The 22,782-nt window shown below is 48.8% G+C and overlaps 1 protein-coding gene across 1 annotated transcript in view; it reads left to right on the top strand.

The window, feature by feature from the left end:
* The first annotated feature begins 329 nt into the window (after nt 1-329).
* sv2a (synaptic vesicle glycoprotein 2A) overlaps nt 330-22,782 on the top strand; it is a 141,173-nt gene continuing 118,720 nt past the window's right edge. The window contains exon 1 of the mRNA XM_034174242.1: nt 330-939. Within this exon, the coding sequence (XP_034030133.1) occupies nt 330-939 (610 nt within the window). The remainder of the gene's footprint in view (nt 940-22,782) is intronic.

The following is a 22,782-nucleotide window of genomic DNA, read 5'->3' as shown; positions in this document are numbered from 1 at the left end:
CAATAAATACAAGTGTGATGAGAATGCTGATGAACCTACGGTTTTCGCTATGAGTTGACTCTCTTGAATGTTTAGAAGCGTGCTCACACTTTCTTCCTGTCAGGCACTATAATGGATTATGCTAACATCAGTCTTTGTTTTCTGCAGGATTTGGTGCCTGAGTGTGTGCGCTGACCCAAATCCAGCAGCAGCAGTGTGGTGGAGCAGGGAACTGTCCGTGGTGCTGAATTCACTAGCCCCCAGAACTTCCCATTGCACACTCATGTGCTTGGGCTGCTCCTGATCGCTCGCATTTCAAGAAGCATCTGATCACATTTTCTGCATTCAAGATGGACGACGATGGATGCTACAGAGACAGCCGCACAGATTTTATCCGTGGCGCAAAGGACATTGCCAAAGTGGCAAAGAAGCAGGTAGGCAAGAAGGTGGGGCGTGGCGTGGACAGAATGGCGGATGAGTACACCAGGCGCTCATATAAGCGTTTTGAGGAGGAAGATGATGATGAAGATTATGCCGGTGTGCCCAGTAACGACGGTGGGTACTACCGCAATGACAGCCGAGCCAATGATGATGAAGGCCACAGCGACTCCACTGAGGGACACGATGAGGATGATGAGATCTATGAGGGCGAGTACCAGGGCATCCCAAGGGCTGACTCGGGCAAAGCTGGCAGCATGGACGGGGTGACGGCTATGCAGGCACAGCAGTTCAGAGATGTGAAGGCCTATGAGGGTGAAAGGAGGAAAGACCAGGAGGAGCTAGCTCAGCAGTACGAGACCATCCTGCAGGAGTGCGGCCATGGGAAATTCCAGTGGACACTCTACTTTGTCTTGGGATTGGCACTGATGGCAGACGGTGTGGAAATCTTTGTGGTCGGCTTTGTGCTGCCTAGTGCGGAGAAGGATATGTGTCTGTCTGAACCTAACAAGGGGATGCTGGGTAAGGTTGTTTTGACATGTTACTCTCTTGCATCCAGAAGGAATGAAACTTTTTTGTGTTTAAAGAAAGGAAATACTTGTGAGATAGTTGTTGATAATGAATGCATAGGACAGTGTTTAATTACTGTATTTTCTGGGCTGTAAGGTGCACTGGAGTATTAGTGGCATCTGCCACTAATATGTACGTTGCACCAATCTCTAAGTCACATTTTTTTAAAACATGGTGTTGCCTCTTTATGCAACAAAAACAAAAATTCATTTAATTAACACATTGTTTATTTACAATACAAACACTGCATTAACAAGCAGAAGCGAACAAGCTAATTAATGTTATTGCACAAGGCACAAAACACAAGCAAACTGCTTCTTGTGGCCATTAGACAGATGATCATAGCTGAGGTAAGTGTGAAGTGTAATTAAATGTTTGAAAACTCTGGACTTTCCTTATTTAAGCTGACTTGTTTTTGCTGTTGTAGTTGTTTTACACAGTCCAAAGAAGTATAAATGTTATGTTCCCTCTTTTCATTCCAGAACATAGAACATGATTTCTTAAATTTACTCATTTTTCTGTTTCTTCCTCTTCTTCTTCTGCGCCAGAGTGTACTGTAAATCACAGTACTTCATTCAGTATATAGCAGCAGCTTGGCCCCGCTGCCTTCTCCAGACACTGGGGTCCTCCACACTGAGGCAGCATTTATTTACTACTGTAATGTAGGCAGTAAATATCATTCACAATGTGCATACACAAGTCAAATAGCAGCAATGTTCTTAATAAAGGTGTCAAATCTGGCTTCAGAAAGTAAAAACCCTTCCATGTGTTGCTTCTACCTGTGCATGTAAAACAGGTGATCTCAATAATTAGTTCATCCACCTGCCTGAAGAGCTGAACTAATTACAATCAGATGGATTATTGGGAAGATGGAACAAATATGTGGCTGGACTTTTACTTTCTGAAGCTGGAGTTTTACACCTCTGGTTATTAAATACTTTTTCTGATCTGTTGTGCTTCTCTCCCATTCTCTCTGTGAGTGGATTTATGTCACACCAGTATATAGCAAGGTTGGGTAGGATTACTTTGAAATGTATGTACATACATACATGTAATCCACATGTATTCTTTCAAAGTAATCCTACCCAACCTTGGCGACCAACACTATCCTCTCCCGTTTGTATTACGTAATATGTTTGACTCGTGTTACAACACTTGGTTTGCTCCTGTCGCTCTATAACCCACCATCCTCATGTCTCCCCACCCCTCATCCTTATTTTTAACTCAGACAGAGCTCTCTTTGCGTCATACCACCAGACAGTTATGAGAGGAACCCGACTCATATTGGTGCAGTCACGTGTTCTGCGTATGCATTTATTGTTGTGTGCACAGCAGCTGCCTCATTTCCACAGTGCTACATAATTCATTAAATGTATAATATCTGCCACACGACAGTCGTGACACCCCTGTTTTGGCAGTTTTCTTTTTTTTTAGTGAGCTCTCCAGTTGCAGGCAGCAGAGAAACTGCTTGTCATTGATTTGCCCTTGTTGTGAAGCTGCATTAATGCAGCATAGCTGACTGTTATTTGGGAGCAAACTGGGGCTCCTGCACGCACCAGTTGTGCCATAGTAGAAGGACATTTTTGAAAAAGTGTTAGATGTGCACTGTTAAGTGGATTTCACATTGCTGAGCATTTGGTGTACCCTGCCTGCAGCCAAATGCTGTGATAAATTTAGGGATGAACCATGAAGCAGGATAAGAGTCTGTGACTCCCCCCGGACAGGAAGCCAGTACATCACAGGTTACCCAAACAGCCAAAGCTGGTACCTAGTTAATCTACATACATTATAATCTCCACTGCAGGTTCAAGCTCAGCACGATTGCAGAGAGTCGATAGATTCAAGAGTGTGTTCAGTGTTATGTACACACACACACACACACACACACACGCACATGTGCACGTCCTCGGATTTCTGCGTAGGTGGTTGCCATGTGGGACTTAAGACTGTTCTGTAGTTTAATGGAAGCAGCAACACGCGGGACCAGCGTGCACTCCGAGAGCTGACCTGAGTACTTCATGTTGCAAATCATCATTCATTTTTGAAGAACTTTGGTAAAATCATTACTTGCATATGTAGTTCTGCCATAATGATGGTAAATTTATTCTCTCCCAGCTGTCTTGCTGAGAGACATCACAAAATACCGCTCAGCACATGACATGAGGCAAAATCTTCTTAGCATTAGCATTCTTCAATGTGATCACCCACTTTTACACCCACTGATAAATTTAGGAGCAGACAAGTATAGATAAACAGCAACAGCCGTGGTTATTTTCCCTGTGAAATTATTATTTTTTTTGGGGGGGGGGGGGGGATGTCTCTATGTGTCACTTGGGCAAATTCATGCAGCCACACTACACAGGAACTCTTTTACATCAGTTTTTGTTTTTTGTTGATAGAACTAGTAGAAATCAATACAGTAGGTCATGAGGTAAATTTAACAATAATTGATCATTAACACAGAAAATGAGTAGAATAGTTTTAGATTCTCAGATGTCTGCTGATTCAGTTCTGCAGTTCTGATTCAAGCCTGTGTTCAGCATCCACCAAAATAAATGTCATATACTGGATGTAATGATGTGCTTGAAAAATGATACCAAACATTGTTGCAACATCATTTTTTTGTTGGCGTGGCGGTGAGGATGGAGCGGCAAAATGACAAATATAGTACAACATACCAAATAGTGCTAAATGTGCTAAATACAGCTAGCCACAGTACAGCTACATTTTCCCTGCAGGTAAAAGGCACCTTTAGTTTTCATAATGTGTCATTGACCTTTTGATAAATATGGAACCAGGAACTGAAATTTGCAGACAGAGTGGAGCGTTTTTTTTTTTAAACCACCCGGGTCTGTTTGATTTAATGGCAGCAGAAACCAGGCTTGATGTTAAACATTTCGGTACGTTTTGCCACACATAATTTGAGATGGAAATGAGGGTGTATAAACAGAACTGAGCCTGATGACTCATTTTATACAGTCAGGTCCATAAGAGTTTGGACAGTGAAAGTTTTTTTGTGATTTTTCTCTCTGTACTTCACCACAAGGAGTTGAAATGCAACACTTAAGATATGTTTGTAGTGTAAGAATGTGATTTTAAAGCTATATGGCCTTTCAAATTTCACAAAACTGAGAAATCTTAATTTCTACTGAAATCCAACCATTATAATGTACAGTACATCCAGAAAGTATTCAGTGCTTCATGTTTTCCACATTTTGTGATGTTAAAGCCTTATTCCAAAATGGTGTAAATTACTTTTTCCCCCCTCAAAATTCTACACACAACACCCCATAATGACAACATGAAATTTTTGAAAATATTGCAAATTTATTAAAAATAAAAAACTAAGCAATCACATGCACATAACTATTCACACCCTTTGCTCAGTACTTTGTTGATGCACCTTTGGCAGCAATTACAGCCTCACGTCTTCTTGAATATGATGCCACAATCTTGGCGCACCTGTCTTTGGGCAAGTTCCTTTCCTCTTTGCAGCACCTCACAGGCTCCATCAGGTTGGATGGGGAGCGTCAGTGCACAGCCAATTTCAAATCTCTCCAGAGATATTATCTTTTCCTTCATCGCCGTCATGCAGATTAACTACGGGAGAATGTGTACACATGCGTGAGGCTTTGAGATTGCTTGTTACCATCTTACACTAACATCCATAAGATTTCTTGTAGATCATAGCATCTGATCCCTTGAAATTTTCCCCCTCAGGGGTTGAAATTCTAAATTGTTTTTTGACAGCATTAAGTTTGATCATACGGGCAATATCACATTATGAATCCTTTATCTAAATATTAATAAACCCTTTCACGCTGGGCTTACATACAGTTGCTTTGTGATGCGTCTGGAGTACGATGGAAAATTGCGTAGCTTTGGCATAGTCCCTGTGTAGGCTGTTGTGTCATTGCATGTGGTTGTGGTTCTTAATCAAGCTTTCAGTTGCTTACTTATTGCTCACAGAGGGGAGTATGGCATGTCACTACAGACTGACATGCAGATGGATTTGATACATTATAAAAGTCAGAAGACTTTGAGTTAGTGGACTTTATTAAAGTGCCACAATCGTGAGAGAACTTAAGAAGGTGAAAGTGCTGAGAATCTTCGGCAGGCAATGGCGTGCGGGTTCCGTGCAGGAGGTGTGGAAAGTGGGCATGTCCTCTCACTGGCCATCCATCTGTGAGGGGTTAACGTTGATATGGAAATGTCTTCTCGCTGGCGATTGGTCCGTGAGCAGGAGTTAATGGACTTTATTTAACTTGCCACAATCTTGAGAAAACTGGAGGAGGTGAAAGCAAAGCGGAGCTGCAGTGATGGCACACACGATCCATCTGTAAGTGAACAGTAAATGGTGTCCTCTCACTGTTGATCTGTCCATGAGGAGTGGACATGGACATGTCCTCTGAACGTGGACGCTTGGCTTGAATAAAATCTATCAATCCAGGTATGTACTGATAAACGGATTTTTAACCCTGGTGTGTAGAATTGCAGAGGCTTGGTGTACAGTAGCGGAGTGTTATGTAGACTTAAAAAACCCAGTGGCACTATACCTTTAACCGTCTGGCGTCCGAGGGCATTTTTTGGACAGTTTACTCGCCTGGCATAAATGTTTTATTATTGCTGTTAACAGCTCTCCCTGCATCCCACAATCAAGTTTTATGTAACTATTTTTTCAGGGCAACCTGTGCTTTCAGAATATATATGTTTTTGTTGTGTTTTATAAGTGTAATAAAGGTTTACAATTAAAAATAGGCAAGGAAAAAATAAATTGAAAAATAATTTTCCACACACATTTATTCAAAACACACAGCAAACTATAATAAACAACTGTTTGAGGAGTACAAGATGGCCGATGGCTGGCTCAAAAGTCTGTGGAGTTAACTTTTCAGCAAAAAAAAAAAGAAAAAAAAAAAGAGTAAGTTTCTATCTCATATCATTCAAAAGTTATTTATAATTTAGTAAAGCTTGGTCTTAGCCATCGTATACGACGGCGTCTGCCCCAGAGGGTTAAATTCCAGGGGCTTAACAAAATCACTAGATTAGCCACGTAGGAATTACAGCCATTTTATACATCAAACCCCATTTTCAGAGGAAGAAAGTCATCTGACGCACTAAATATAACTATGATTGTTCTATAATTGTCTTCATTGACCAGGTCCTCCTGTGTAGTTCTGACCTTTCTCAGACTCATCCTTACCCCACAAGGTGAGAGCTTGCATGGAGCCCCAGACTGAGGAAGATTGACAGTCATCTTGTGTTTCTTCCATTTTCTAATAATTGCACCAATAGTTGTTGCCTTCTCACCAAGTTGCTTGCCTGTTGTCCTGTAGCTCACTCCAACCTTGCACGGTCTACAATTTTGTCCCTGGTGTCCTTAGACAGCTCTTTGGTCTTGGCAATGGAGGACAGGTTGGAGTGTGGTTAATTGAGTGTGTGAACAGGTGTCTTTTATACAGGTAACAAGTTCAAACAGGTGCAATTAATACAGGTAAAGAGTGCAGAATAAGAGGGCTTCTTAAAGAAAAACTAACAGGTCTGTGTGAGCCAGAATTCTTGTGGTTTGGTATGTGATCAAATACTTTCATGCAATAAAATGCAAATTAATTATTTAAAAATCATACTTTGTGATTTTCAGATTTTTTTTTTTTTTTTTTAGATTCTGTCTCTCACAGTTGAAGTGTACCTACAATAAAAATTACAGACCTCGCCATTTTTTGTAAGTGGGAAAATTTGCAAAATCGACATTGGATCATATACTTAATGACCTCACTGTAGAAAGCTGTATGAATCTGAGATCTCCAGGTGGAAAAACCAGTATGGTGGATGAAACCCCTGCAAACTAAGTTTGAAAACCCCGTTGTAAGTAAGGCATGGATGTGCACATGCAGAATGTAACTGCCACACCCTGCATTGAGTCTGACTAAAAAAATGCTTATTTGGCCAACAGTAATGTTCGTAGTCAGCTCAGGCTTACATTCAAAACTCAATACGGTTTGTTGGAGCAAAGATCATGATATAGTTTGTATGGTCAGTTAAATGTGGTAGTTCATCTTATCTAACAATCATGTTAAGAACAGCAATCTCAAGGGTTTCTTTTTTTGTTGTTTATTTGCAGTGTGGCCTTCCTCTGTTCAGTGGTGGATATGATTATAACCAATAATATCAAGTAGACTTACAAAAGGAAAAGGACCAAAACAACCTTCTTGTGGCACACAATGTGAAATGTTATGTTTAATGTTTTGTCTGTGGCAAGAACTCCAACTTTTGTCCATTACTGAGAGTTTACAATAGAAATTTTCAGTGAAATTAGAAAAAAAAAATCTCAAGTCGAATGAGATTTGTTAATTATTACAGGATAGGATCTGCTAAACACACACACACACACACACACACACACACACACACACACACACACACACACACACACACACACACACACACACACACACACACACACACACACACACACACACACACACACATTAAAAAAGAATCTTGTAAACCTTGTAGTGGTTTGGGACAGTGCTGCTGTATCAGTTTTCCAGCTCTGTGGTTTGCACGAGGTGCTGTGATGGCTGAGTGGATAAGTCAGCTGATGAGAAGCCGTGTTCTCCTCCAGTGGAGAGGAGCCGCTGCCTCCGGCTCATTCAGAGAGCCCTGTGCGCTCCCGCAGAAAGAAGAAAAAAAGAAACGGCTATTAATAGTGCAAACCCCCCACCCATCTGCCCCCTCCCTCAGACACACACACACACACACACACACACACACACACACACACACACACACACACACACACACACACACACACACACACACACTGGAGGTTGGAGGAGCTCTGTTACTGGACACTCACAGCCCCCACCACCGCTGTCGTTTTCATTTTTCTTCTCTCTCTCCTCCCTTCCCCTCCGTCCTCTCCAAAGCACCATAGTGTTTGAATGACTCCTGCTTCTGTCCATCTCTGCATCTCTTCCTCCATCATTTCTCCCCCTTTTACTCTTGATCCTATTCACCTGTCTGTCTTTGTGGTTTGTTTTTCTTCAACTTCTCCTCCCTCAGTAGTCAGGCAGATAGGTGAAAAAATTGTGGGTTTGTACATAGAAGCATAAAATTTGGCACATGTCTAGACCATGGGACTAGTAAAGGAAATAGCTATGGAGCCACTTTAAATAAAGCCTGTGTCAGCTTTGGCAGCCATTTTCCAAAATGGCTGTCAAAAGGGCGTTGACATAAGAAAATGTCTTTTATGATGAAACAATCATTATTATTTAGACAATCCAAATCATCCAAATAACACCCTTTAATGCTACATCATGAACATAAAGTGTATAAAGCATCCTTCCTCCTTAATTCCAGTGGGCGTACATTGGTGTAGGACTCAGGCAGCTGAGCCAGTGTCTTGGTAAATGCTGTCTCTTCAAGGATGCAATGTTCCCTGCGAACAGTTTCAGGATTCTGGAGAGTGGGGTACTGGAACAAAGAGGTTCCTGTGCTATGGAAGGAATCTGTTGCAGTCATAGAGCTGGGATTGTGGTCTATGTTATCAAGGGCTGCTGTTGTGAATAGCCCCATTTGGCACATTTTCTAACCTTCTCGTTGAGACCAAAAGTGGCTGCCTTATGGAGTGTGTCTTCTTTGTCATCCTTCCCACAGAAGAAACAGACATCTTGTTGGGAAAGTGTAGGAACACGGACCCACAACAGGGGGCGCAAATGAACGGACAATGGAGGAAGTCAAATAACAACACTTTACTGTTGTGAATAAGCACAACAAACACAACAGATTACAACAATAGACAAAGAAGTCAATTCACAAAATGTGTCACGTGGGCAGGCTCGAAGATAAGAGACGTCTGTCCAAAGCAGAACCGGAACCACACGATTTCCTCCGCCACCGAACCCCGGGAATACTGGAGCCGCCAAGTCCCGAACTCCCAGGTGGCCACTGCCTCCGCGTGTCGAATCTGGTACTGCTGGCGAGGAACAAAAACAGTTAAATGTGGGTGCGTTTGCACCCAGCAACCCGTATGGCGGGAAAACCACCTCCACCTCTCGTCGGAAGAATGTCTGCTATTTAACGCACAAAAGTAACAAAGTGCTAATGTCAAAAAGACAACACAGTCGGCTGAGTACGGTACCTCCTGGGTAGAGCGATATCTCGGCAAAGAGGTGGAGATGTCGTCTTGCTGATATACCACTGCTGATCAGATGATTGGTGACAGCTGTCGTAGGCGAGAAGTGACAGCTGTCACCCCGGCTGCTCCTGTGAGGCGGCAGCGCCCTCTGGTGCCTGGAGCCCGCACTCCAGACAGGGCGCCCTCTGGTGGTGGTGGGCCAGCAGTACCTCCTCTTCAGCGGCCCACACAACAGGACCCCCCCCAACGGGCGCCTCCTGGCGCCCGACCAGGCTTGTCCGGGTGGCGGCGGTAGAAATCGGCCAGGAGGGCCGGGTCCAGGATGAAGCTCCTCTTCACCCAGGAGCGTTCTTCGGGTCCGTACCCCTCCCAGTCCACCAAATACTGGAAGCCCCGGCCCATCCTACGGACATCCAAGAGCCGGCGCACAGTCCAAGCCGGCTCGCCATCGATGATCCGCGCAGGAGGCGGCGCCGGACCCGGAGCACAGAGGGGTGAGGTGTGATGCGGCTTTATCCGGGACACATGGAAAACAGGATGGATCCGCAGTGAGGCCGGAAGCTGAAGCCTCACTGCGGCTGGACTGATGACCTTAAGGATTCAGAAGGGACCGATGTAACGGTCCTGTAGTTTAGGGGAGTCCACTTTCAGGGGAATGTCCTTTGTGGACAACCACACCTCCTGCCCAGGCCGATACGCAGGGGCCGGGGTCCGCCGACGGTCTGCATGGGCTTTTGCCCTCATCCAGGCCTTTAGCAAAGCACAACGGGCGGCGTGCCACACCCGACGGCACTTCCGCAGGTGGGCCTGGACCGAGGGCACACCGACCTCTCCCTCAACCACCGGAAACAAAGGGGGCTGATACCCCAGACACACCTCAAAAGGGGAGAGGCCGGTGGCTGAAGACACCTGGCTGTTATGGGCATACTCAATACAGGCCAAATGGGTACTCCAGGCCGCCGGGTGCGCGGCCGTCACGCAGCGCAGGGCCTGTTCCACCTCCTGATTGACCCGTTCTGCTTGCCCGTTGGTCTGAGGATGATACCCGGACGAGAGACTCACCGTGGCCCCCAGTTCCCGGCAGAAGCTCCTCCAGACTTGCGAGGAGAACTGGGGACCGCGGTCGGAGACGATGTCTGTTGGAATCCCATGCAGCCGGACGACGTGGTGGACCAGGAGGTCCGCTGTCTCCTGGGCAGTCGGGAGCTTCGGCAGGGCCACGAAGTGGGCCGCCTTGGATAATCGGTCCACTATCGTGAATATGGTGGTGTTGCCCTGGGACGGCGGGAGGCCCGTGACAAAATCCAGGCCGATGTGGGACCAGGGGCGATGAGGCACAGGCAGCGGCTGGAGCAGTCCCGATGCCCTGCGGTGGTCAGCCTTGCCCCTGGCGCAGGCCTGGATATAATCCCGGACGTCGGCCTCCAGGGACGCCCACCAGAAGCACTGCCGGACAACTGCCACGGTCCTACGCACCCCTGGATGACAGGAGAACTTGGAGCCGTGACAGAAGTCCAGGACTGCAGCCCTGGCCTCTGGTGGGACGTAAAGTTTGTTCTTCGGCCCAGTTCCGGGATCCGGGCTCCGTGCCAGGGCCTCCCGGACGGTTTTCTCTACGTCCCAGGTGAGGGTGGCCATGATAGCGGACTCCGGGATGATAGGTTCCGGTGGATCCGACAACTCCATTTTGACTTCGTCTTCATGCACCCGGGACAAGGCATCCGATCTCTGGTTTTTGGTCCCGGGGCGGTAGGTGATCCGGAAGTCAAAACGGCCGAAGAACAGTGACCAGCAGGCTTGCCTGGGGTTCATCCGCTTGGCGGTCCTGATATACTCCAGGTTCCGGTGGTCAGTGAAAACCGTGAATGGCACGGACGTTCCCTCCAACAGATGTCTCCACTCTTCAAGAGCCTCTTTCACCGCAAGGAGTTCTCGATTGCCGACGTCATAGTTCCGTTCAGCCGGGGTCAACCTGCGTGAAAAGTAGGCACACGGGTGAAGTACCTTATCGGTCTCTCCGCTCTGGGACAGCACGGCTCCTATCCCTGAGTCAGAGGTGTCCACTTCAACCATGAACTGGCGGCTAGGGTTGGGCTGCACCAAAACTGGCGCAGTAGAGAACCATCGTTTCAACTCCTTGAACGCGGCTTCGCACCGATCCGACCAGGTGAAGGGGACTTTTGGAGAGGTCAGGGCTGTCAGGGGGCTAACTACCTGACTGTAGCCCTTAATGAACCTCCTATAGAAATTAGCGAAGCCGAGGAACTGTTGCAGCTTCCTACGGCTTGTTGGTTGGGGCCAATCTCTCACCGCCGCAACCTTGGCCGGATCAGGGGCGACGGAGTTAGAGGAGATGATAAACCCCAGGAAGGACAAAGACATGCGGTGAAACTCGCACTTCTCGCCCTTCACAAACAGTCGGTTCTCTAACAACCGCTGCAGGACCTGACGTACATGCTGGACATGGGTCTCAGGATCCGGAGAAAAGATGAGAATATCGTCCAGATATACGAAGACGAATCGGTGCAGGAAGTCCCGCAAGACGTCATTAACCAAGGCTTGGAACGTCGCGGGGGCGTTGGTGAGGCCGAACGGCATGACCAGGTACTCAAAGTGACCTAATGGGGTGTTAAATGCCGTCTTCCATTCATCTCCCTTCCGGATCCGAACCAGGTGATACGCATTTCTAAGATCCAGCTTAGTAAAGATTTTGGCTCCATGCAGGGGGGTGAACACGGAATCTAACAATGGCAACGGGTATCGGTTGCGAACCGTAATCTCATTCAGCCCCCTGTAATCAATACATGGACGAAGTCCGCCATCTTTCTTGCCCACAAAAAAGAAACCTGCCCCCATCGGAGAGGTGGAGTTCCGGATCAGCCTGGCAGCTAATGAGTCCCGGATGTAGGTCTCCATTGATTCGCGCTCAGGTCGTGAGAGGTTGTACAGCCTGCTGGACGGGAACTCAGCGCCTGGAACCAAATCAATGGCACAATTGTACGGACGGTGCGGGGGAAGGGTGAGTGCCAGATCCTTACTGAAGACGTCAGCAAGATCGTGGTACTCAACCGGCACTGCCATCAGATTGGGAGGGACTTTGACCTCCTCCTTAGCCTGTGAACCGGGAGGAACCGAGGATCCTAAACACCCCCGATGGCAGGTTTCGCTCCACTGAACCACCACCCCAGACGGCCAATCAATCCGGGGATTGTGCTTCAACATCCATGGGATGCCCAAAATCACGCGGGAGGTAGAAGGAGCTACAAAAAACTCAATCTCCTCCCGGTGGTTTCCAGACACCACCAGAGTTACTGGTTGTGTCTTGTGTGTGAGTAAAGGGAGGAGGGTGCCATCTAGTGCCCGCACCTGCAACGGCGAAGGAAGCGCCACCAGAGGGAGCCCTACCTCCCTTGCCCATCTGCTGTCTAGCAGATTCCCTTCTGACCCCGTGTCCACCAGTGCTCGGGCTTGAAGGGTTAAATCCCCGCTCAGGATTGTGACTGGGAGTCGTGTGGCAATTTGTGTGTGTCTCACTTGAATGTTTTGACCCCCCCTTAGCCCAGTCTCTAAGGGCGAGTGTTGTCGTTTTGGCCGTTTGGGGCAGTTTCTCTGTGTGTGCTCAGTTGAGCTGCAGAGAAAACACTCTCCACAGATCAGCCTCCCCATTTTGGCCCTGTGCGTTTCCCTAACAACGTCAGCAGGGGGAGCTGTTGCCCCACAAAGCGCTGCGGCTGTGGAGCGTGGGGAGGGCGGCCGCTTTTCGAACCCAGAAGGGAGAGGGGCGGCGCGTATCCGGTCACGTCCTTCGCCTCGCTCCCGACGGCGTTCCTCCAACCGATTGTCTAACCGTATAACGAGATCGATAAGCCCATCTAAATCCCGCGGTTCCTCCTTAGCTACCAGCTGCTCCTTCAGAACCAACGACAGTCCGTTTATGAAGGCGGCGCGGAGCGCAACGTTATTCCAGCTAGACCTCGCAGCCGCGATGCGGAAGTTGACTGCATAAGCGGCTGCGCTCTCGCGTCCCTGTCTCATTGACAGCAGCACGGTTGAAGCGGTCTCTCCTCTGTTAGGGTGATCAAACACTGTTCTGAACTCCCCCACAAACCCAGTGTATGCTGATAACAACCGTGAGTTCTGTTCCCAGAGCGCCGTAGCCCAGGCGCGTGCTTTACCCCGAAGCAGAGCAATCACATAAGCTATTTTACTAGCATCTGACGCGTACATGACGGGACGTTGTGCGAAGACGAGCGAACACTGCATAAGAAAATCCGCGCACGTCTCCACACAACCTCCGTATGGCTCAGGAGGGCTTATGTATGCTTCAGGGGATGGTGGGAGGGGTTGTTGAACCACCACTGGAATGTTTATATCCAGCACAGGGTCGGCAGGAGGACGAGCTGCAGCAGCGCCCTGAGTGCTCGCCGCCATCTGTGTGGAGAGAGCCTCCACCCTGCGGTTCAGGAGGATGTTTTGCTCAGTCATTTGATCCAACCGAGCCGTAAAGGCGGTGAGAATGTGCTGCAGCTCACCAATCACGTCTCCTGTAGACGCGTGCGCTCCCTGCTCTCCCATTGGTCGTTCAACAGTCGGGTGACGCCCCTCGGAGTCCATGACGCTATCCTGTTGGGAAAGTGTAGGAACACGGACCCACAACAGGGGTCACAAATGAACGGACAATGGAGGAAGTCAAATAACAACACTTTACTGTTGTGAATAAGCACAACAAACACAACAGATTACAACAATAGACAAAGAAGTCAATTCACAAAATGTGTCACGTGGGCAGGCTCGAAGATAAGAGACGTCTGTCCAAAGCAGAACCGGAACCACATGATTTCCTCCGCCACCGAACCCCGGGAATACTGGAGCCGCCAAGTCCCGAACTCCCAGGTGGCCACTGCCTCTGCGTGTCGGATCTGGTACTGCTGGCGAGGAACAAAAACAGTTAAATGTGGGTGCGTTTGCACCCAGCAACCCGTATGGCGGGAAAACCACCTCCACCTCTCGTCGGAAGAATGTCTGCTATTTAACGCACAAAAGTAACAAAGTGTTAATGTCAAAATGACAACACAGTCGGCTGAGTACTGTACCTCCTAGGTAGAGCGATATCTCGGCAAAGAGGTGGAGATGTCGTCTTGCTGATATACCACTGCTGATCAGATGATTGGTGACAGCTGTCGTAGGCGAGAAGTGACAGCTGTCACCCCGGCTGCTCCTGTGAGGCGGCAGCGCCCTCTGGTGCCTGGAGCCCGCACTCCAGACAGGGCGCCCTCTGGTGGTGGTGGGCCAGCAGTACCTCCTCTTCAGCGGCCCACACAACACATCTTTTGTCACTGCTTCATGTTTTGCAGTTTGCTGAGTGAACTTCTTGGAAGCACCTGAACTAGATTCACTGGTATTCTCAGAATGTCTCCTTTCTGCGCGCTCTAGCCTTGAACTGTTGAATTTTGCTTGGCAGGATTTGTGCCACCTGGCCAAGTGTTTCAACATGGTAGCTTCTATGCCTTCACCATCATCAAGGCAGCTAAGGTTAAATGGCATGGGCATAGCTTGCAGTTCATCAAAACGTATGAGGTTTTTTGACATAGTAGCATACCCTTGACCAACACGAACATCAGTTTGTTTGCTTTCAGCTGGGCACTGCATTGTTTCTTGAGTTACTGCTTGGCAAAGACAGCACAATGTCCAGTCAGTTACAGGCAGTGTCTTCTGAGAGGGACCAGCCTGCTGTGGATCAACAAACGTATACACCTTGGTTTTGGACATGGCTGTCTGTGGACATGTACCACCACCAATTAAGAATCAACACCTGACTACACTATACAGCTATACCTGGGGATGGTTAGAGGAAACCTGCAAAAAACAAGGGATTATTTGGATTATTAATTTGCATAAATGTAAGTGACCAGATGTTCTTACCAATATCCTTATCCTAAGCACCAGATGTGTCAAGCACTCCTCCTGCTTCACCTCGCTGGCCGTAAATTGTGACATTTTGCTGAGGCAGCATATATTTTGGACACAGCCAGGCATATGATGGACCCACAATAGTCTTTGCATCATAAGGAAGTAATCTAAGGGTAGATAGCAACCACAAAACTCTCTCATTGCATTACAAATTCTATTTTATTATTATTGCCTATGCTTATTAGCCGCCATTTTGAAAAATGTCTGCCAAAGCATACTGAGGCCTAATTCTGTGGCTCCATAGTTGAAACGTTAATTAGGGCCATGGTCTAGGCATGTGCCAAATTTCATGCTTCTATGTAAAAACCCACAATTCTTTGCTGGATTTCACATATCTGCTAGACTAGGTGAAAGATACATCTTGCGGATGCGCTGGAACACATCATCAGTGATGTAACCTGGGGTCATTGGTTGTTTCGGGTCTTTCAACATCAGACACCCTCGCCCAGGCGACCCGACCGGGGTTGATCAGACCCCAGCCTGTGTCCCAGCAGCGTTAGCCCACAGTTCAGCCCTCTTGATCCATAGCCACCTTGTGGCTTTCTCTGCGGCTTCAGCTGCGGATCTAATAGCCTTCCTCTTTGCCTCCCCAGTGAGGCCCAGCAGCTTGAACACTTTGCTGACTGAACGCCCTGCAAAACCTTGGCAACCCACCTCCAGAGGTTCATAGCAAGTTATCCAGCCCTGCCTCCTGCACTCTTCCACCAGCTCCTGGTACTTGGCACGCTTCCTCTTGTTGGCCTCGTCCATAAGCTCTTCCCAGGGCACTGTGAGCTCCAGCATGATCAACTGCTTGGTGGAATCTGACACAATGATCATGTCTGGTTGGAGTCATGTTGCTGTTATCCTGGCTGGGAACTTCAGCTGTTTGCCAAGGTCCACTTCCTGTTGCCAGTCGGTGGCGGAAGTGAGGAGGCCAGACTTTGCCCGTGGCTGAGTGTTGGGCTTCTCTCCGGATCTATGGAACATGATGGTCTTTGGCTTGTGGTGGCCCTTGATGGTGTTAATAGCAGTGGCTAGGCTGTCAGCAATTGCCCTAAGCACCTGGTCGTGGCGCCAGCGATAGCGCCCGTCTCCAAGGGCTTTTGGGCAGCTGCTGAGGAGGTGTTCCAGGGATCCCCGTCCCGAACATCGGGGACAGGATGGTGTTTTGGTTTTGCCCCAGATGTGGAGGTTGGCTGGACTTGGCAACTCCCTTGATTGGGAGCTGCAGGATGTTGCTGGTGCCATACAGAGCAGAACTGCTCAGACTGCGTGGTAGACCAAGCCATCTACGCAGGTAGCTGCTGATCTTTCTCTCCATGGCCTCGACTGTTGTTATGGGTACTGTGTACACCAGCAGAAGCCACAGGATCTGGGACAAGATGGAGTGCTGATAAATCCAAGCCTTGAACCTCCCTGGCAGCTGTGATTTGTCAACCTGGCTCAGCCAGGCCTCGAGCTCTTCACTGGTTTTCTGGATGGAAGCAGAATCTTTAAGGCTGCAGTCAAAGTTCTTCCCGAGGCTCTTAACTACAGTACTTCAAAACATATGTATGATTGCCAAATGGGGAATAATTGCACATCTCTTACATCATTTCTCCTCTTTTGTGCAGTAATTCATTTGAAACCAAGTACATGAACTTGAAAAACAAACATTACATTAGATAATGCAGTTGTTTTTAAACACCATCTGAACAGGAAAAAACAAACAAACAAAAAAAACAAAACAGGACCACTGCGGTCACAGAGCACAAGCCTCTGCCAACAGTAGTTTCTAATTCCACAAATTTTTACCTTGGAAAAATCCTGCGGATTTTTTTTTTCTTTTTCTTTTTTTTTTTTATGAAGTAAAGCGAGCTGTGAGCTTTTCATCCGCTTTTTTTTTTTTTTGTAGCAGCTACGACTCGATGTCACCTCTTAAAGCGCGGTGATAACAGCACACCTGCACTGACCCTTACAAAGACATTTTTATGCTTTTTTCCTCCTTTATTTAGAGCTGAGCTGAGCCGTTCCGTATCTGCACGTTAAAACAGCTGATCCTCCGCGACGCGTCAACAACTAACACTATTTTCCACTCAAATGCACCTAAACTCTCTTTCTGGGGAGTGCATGATGTGAAAATGCAATAAAACTTTCTGACCTGTAAATCTGGTCATGTTTTCTGCATAAATAAATATTATCCATTCTTTGTGCTCAAACGCCAAAGCAGGGGCGAATCCAGATGGAATGGGGGCGTGGGGCAAGGATGTCCCCCCTCACAACACCCCTAGATTAAAGATCCAGTTTTGAAGTCTTTTTTTACTACAACTACTAATACTACTTAAAATAATAATAATTTCGACAAGCAAAATGTTTAGAGAAAATTTAAATGTTAGAAAATGTTAGAAAGAATTTAATAGTTACATTTATTAACAATGTAGGTTAGAAATTACAAGTTTTACTGTTACAGTGCTGTCAACAGTTAAATATGAGGTCAAGAAAGAGGTCTTTATTTTACTTTTATAAAACAAGTATATATTTTCATTGAAGTCAAGAAAGGGTGAATATAAAGTGAGGCGGGGACCACTACGGCCATGACGGTAAGTGAAGGTTAACTTCAGCTATTAATTGATGAACAGCAACCTAACTTGTTCATAAATCAGACATCTGTGTGTGAGAGAGACATTCTGATCTTCTGGTCCGAAGTAAAGTGCTGTCTAACTGGCTCACTCAGATATGAATTAAGGTTGGATATTATTTTCGTTTGTGCTAACTCTGCCAGTCACGTAACCTAGCCTAGCAATGTAACCTGTGCAAATGGTGTGCATGGCTAGCTACCATGATGTTGCCGCCAGGTTGTTTCTTTATTCTATTTGTGTGACGGTCGTGCGTCGGTCATACAAAGTATGCTGTTTTGCACAGTCTGCGGTGCGGTGGCGTGGTATAATGGCGTCCCTGTCTAAAATGTATTTTCCCAAGTCCTGGCATAATTTGTCATACATAACATTTTACTTTAAATTGAGAGTCATTCTCTAAGTTGATTATCAACACAAATTGGTAATAAAATAAATCCTTGATGTTACTTGTAGCTTGTAGTGAGATAGACAACTGTCTCCATCTTGTGGCCTTTTTTGTGTATTGCAGTTTCAAAAGTTCAACCTTTGTATCCAGTCATTGGTCCAGTCATCCAGTCATTTCTTGCTTTATATGATGAATTGTATCACACAAGTAATGCTATATTATTTATAGTATAGCCTACAGTATTTCTATAACAAATGTTTTTATATAATTTCTATTTCTAAATTTAAGTAACAAGGCTGAATGAAATGACGGCTTATTATGTCTAAAAAGTAATGTGACTTACTGTCAATAGATCGTACTTTTGATAAGCCTATGATAACTGTATTTCAGGAGAACTTTTCATAATGCTTCTTATTGTTGTGAAAGTGTAGGAACACGGACCCACAACAGGGGGCGCAAATGAACGGACAATGGAGGAGTCAAATAACACTGTTTTTACTGTTGTGAAACAGGCACAACAAATACAACCGATTACAATATTGAGACTGAGTTCAATTACAACGGTGTCGTGTGGGCAGGCTCGACGATAGGAGACGTCTGTCCAAGTCGAACCGGAACCAACCCGATTTCCTCTGCCACCGAACCCCGGGAATACTGGAGCCGCCAAGTCCCGAATTCCCAGGTGGCCACTGCCTCCGCTCGTCGGATCCGGTACTGCTGGCAAGAAACAGAAACAGTCAGGTGTGGGTGCGGCTGCACCCAGCAACACGGAGGGTGGAGAGTCCACCTCCACCTCTCGTCAACAACAATCAAGGAGTGTAGGAAGGTGAGTACTTATCCAAATGCTGTCCGGTAGTCAGCTGTCCTACAAATAATCAACAAGAATACAATTATAGTCACACGTATGTGTAGGCGGAGATTGTTACCTCTTTGGTAAGGCGATATCTCGGCAAATGAGGTGGAGAATGCCGTCCTGCTGATATACCTCCTTGTTGATTGGGATCAGCTGTCTCCAGTGATGGGTGACAGCTGTCATCCTGGCTGCTCCTGTAAGGCGGCAGCGCCCTCCGGTGCCTGGAGCCCGCACTCCAGGCAGGGTGCCCTCTGGTGGTGGTGGGCCAGCAGTACCTCCTCTTCAGCGGCCCACACAACAGGACCCCCCCCTCAACAGGCGCCTCCTGGCGCACGACCGGGTTTGTCAGGGTGGCGACGGTAGAAGTCGGCCAGGAGGGCCGGTCCAGGATGAAGCCCTTCTTCACCCAGGAGCGTTCTTCGGGGCCGTACCCCTCCCAGTCCACCAGATACTGAAAGCCCCGGCCCATCCGTCGGACGTCAAGGAGCCGGCGCAACGGTCCAAGCCGGCTCTCCGTTGATGATCCGGGCAGGAGGTGGCGCCGGACCCGGAGTGCAGAGGGGTGAGGTGTGATGAGGTTTAATCCTAGAGACGTGGAATACTGGATGAATCCGCAGTGAGGCCGGAAGCTGGAGCCCCACTGCGGCGGGATTGATGACCTTGAGTATCTTGTACGGACCGATGTATCGTTCTTGCAGTTTTGGGTAGTCCACTTGTAGGGGAATGTCCTTGGTGGACAACCACACTTCCTGCCAGGACGATACGTGGGAGCCGGGGGCCTGCCGCCGGTCTGCATGGTTCTTCGCCCTTGTCCGGCCCTTAACAAAGCAGAACGGCGGCACGCCACACCCGACGGCACTTCCGTAGGTGGGCCTGGACCGAGGGCACACCGACACTCTCCCTCAACCACCGGAAACAACAGGGGTTGATACCCCAAGCACACCTCGAAAGGGGAGAGGCCGGTGGCTGATGACACTTGGACTGTTGTGGGCGTACTCGATCCAGGCCAGGTGGGTACTCCAGGCCGTCGGTGGCGCGGCTGTCACACAGCGTAGGGTCTGCTCCATCTCCTGGTGTGGCCCGTTCTGCTTGTCGTTGGTCTGGGGGTGATACCCGGACGAGAGACTGACCGTGGCCCCCAGTTCCCGGCAAAAGCTCCTCCAAACATGCGAGGAGAACTGGGGACCGCGATCGGAGACGATGTCTGATGGTAGCCCATGCAGACGGACGACGTGGTGGACTAGGAGGTCCGCTGTCTCCTGGGCCGTTGGTAGCTTCGGAGGGGCCACGAAGTGGGCCGCCTTGGAGAATCGGTCCACTATCGTGAGGATGACGGTGTTTCCCTGGGACGGCAGAAGGCCCGTGACAAAATCCAGGCCGATGTGGGGACCAGGGGCGATGAGGAACGGGCAGCGGCTGTAGCAAACCCGAGTTTTGCGGTGATCGGTCTTGCCCCTTGCACAGGTGGTACAGGCCTGGATGTAACCCCGGACGTCGGCCTCTAAGGACGCCCACCAGAGAGCGCTGCCGGACGGACTGCCACGGTCCTACGCACCCCAGGATGGCAGGAGAGCTTAGAGACCGTGACAGAAGTCCAGGACTGCAGCCCTAGCTTCTGGTGGGACGTAGAGTTTGTTCTTTGGTCCGGTTCCGGGGTCCGGGTCTCATGTCAGGGCCTCCCGGAACGGTCTTCTCCACGTCCCAGGTGAGGGCGGCCACGATTGCGGACATCCGGGATGATGGGATCTGGGGGATCCGACGACTCCGTTTTGACCTCATCTTCGTGTAACCCGGGACAATCTCCGGATCTCTGATTTTTGGTACCCGGGACGGTAGGTGATCCGGAAGTCAAAACGGCCGAAGAACAGTGACCAGCGGGCTTGCCTGGGATTCAGCCGCTTGGCGGTCCTGATATACTCCAGGTTCCGGTGGTCAGTGAAAACCGGGAATGGCATGGACGTTCCCTCCTCCAACAGATGTCTCCACTCCTCAAGAGCCTCTTCACACCGCAAGGAGCTCTCCGATTGCCGACGTCTAGTTCCGTTCGGGCTGGGGTCAACCTGCGGGAAAAAATAGGCACACGGGTGAAGGACCTTATCGTCTTCCCGCTCTGGGCAGCACGCTCCTATCCCTGAGTCCGAGGCGTCCACCATTCACCACTAACATGGCGACTAGATCGGGCGGCACCAAAACAGGTGCAGACAGAAGGCGCCGGTTCAACTCCTTGAACGCGGCTTCGCACGACCCGACCAGGTGAAGGGGGACTTTTGGTGAGGTCATGGCTGTCATGGCTAACTACCTGACTATAGCCCTTGAATGACCTCCTTAGAAAATTAGCAAAGCCTAGGAACTGTTGAACTTCCTACGGCTTGTGGGTTGGGGCCAGCCTCTCACCCGCCGTAACCTTGGGCCGGATCAGGAGCGCGGAGTTGAGGAGATAATGAACCCAAGAAGGACAAAGACGTTGTGGTGGAACTCACACTTCTCGCCCTCACAACAGCCGGGTCTCCAACAACCGCTGCAGGACCTGACGTACATGCTGGACATGGGTCTCAGGGTCCGGAGAAAAGATGAGGTATATCGTCTAGATATACGAAGACGAACCGGTGCAGGAAAATCCCGCAAAACATCATTAACCACGCTTGGAATGGTTGCGGGAGCGTTTTGTGAGACCGAAGGCATGCCAGGTACTCAAAGTGACCTAACGGGTGTGTTAAATGCCGTCTTCCACTCGGTCTCCCGTCCGGATCCGAACCAGGTGATACGCATTTCTAAGATCAAGCTTGGTGAAAATTTGGGCTCCATGCAGGGTGTGAACACTGAATCCAACAGGGGTAACGGGTATCGGTTGTGAACCGTGATCTCGTTCAGCCCCTATAATCAATGCATGGACGAAGTCCGCCGTCTTTCTGCCCACAAAAAGAAACCTGCGCCATCGGGGAGGTGGAATTCCGGATCAACCCGGCAGCTAATGAGTCCGGATGTAGGTCTCCATTGATTCGCGCTCAGGCCGTGAGAGGTTGTACAGCCTACTGGACGGGAACCACTACCCGGAACCAAATCGATGGCACAATCATACGGATGGTGGGGGGAAGAGAGAGAGCCAGATCCTTGCTGAACACGTCAACAAGGTCGTGGTACTCCACCGGCACCGTCCCCAGACTGGGCGGGACTCTGACCTCCTCCTTAGCTCGGGAGCTGGGAGGAACCGAGGAACCTAGACACACCCGATGGCAGGTCTCGCTCCACTGCACCACTACCCCGGACGGCCAATCAATCCGGGGATTGTGCTTCAACATCCAGGGAAATCCTAAAACCACACGGGAGGTGGCCTGGGTCACAAAAAACTCGATCACCTCCCGGTGATTTCCTGACACCACCAGAGTTACAGGAGGTGTTTTATGCGTGATCGGAGGGAGTAGGGAGCCATCTAGTGCCCGAACCTGAACAGGCGAGGTAAGCGCCACCAGAGGGAGCCCTATCCCTGGCCCATCTGCTGTCCAACAGATTCCCCTCAGAGCCCGTGTGCACCAGTGCTGGGGCCTTCAGGGTTGAGTCCTCATAAAGGATCGTGACTGGGAGTCATGTGGCAATGTGGGTGTGTCCCACGTGAATGTCTCGGCCCACCCCTAGCCAGTCTCTAGGGGCGGGCGTTGGAGTTTAACCGCTGGGGAGTCTCTCATATGGTGCTCTATGGCACCCAAACAAACAAGCTCCGTGGGCCGTCTCCTCTGTGCATCCGGTGCCCTAAATGTTGCCCTACTCGTGTCCATAGCTTCGTCAGTAGGGGGAGCTGTGGTCCCACGGAGCGCAGGGGCCGTGGGCGTGCCCGGCCACGCCCTTCGTCTCG

Source organism: Thalassophryne amazonica, chromosome 7, assembly GCF_902500255.1.
Source record: "Thalassophryne amazonica chromosome 7, fThaAma1.1, whole genome shotgun sequence".
Lineage (NCBI taxonomy): Eukaryota > Metazoa > Chordata > Actinopteri > Batrachoidiformes > Batrachoididae > Thalassophryne > Thalassophryne amazonica.
This window is presented reverse-complemented; position numbering and strand designations above follow the sequence as displayed.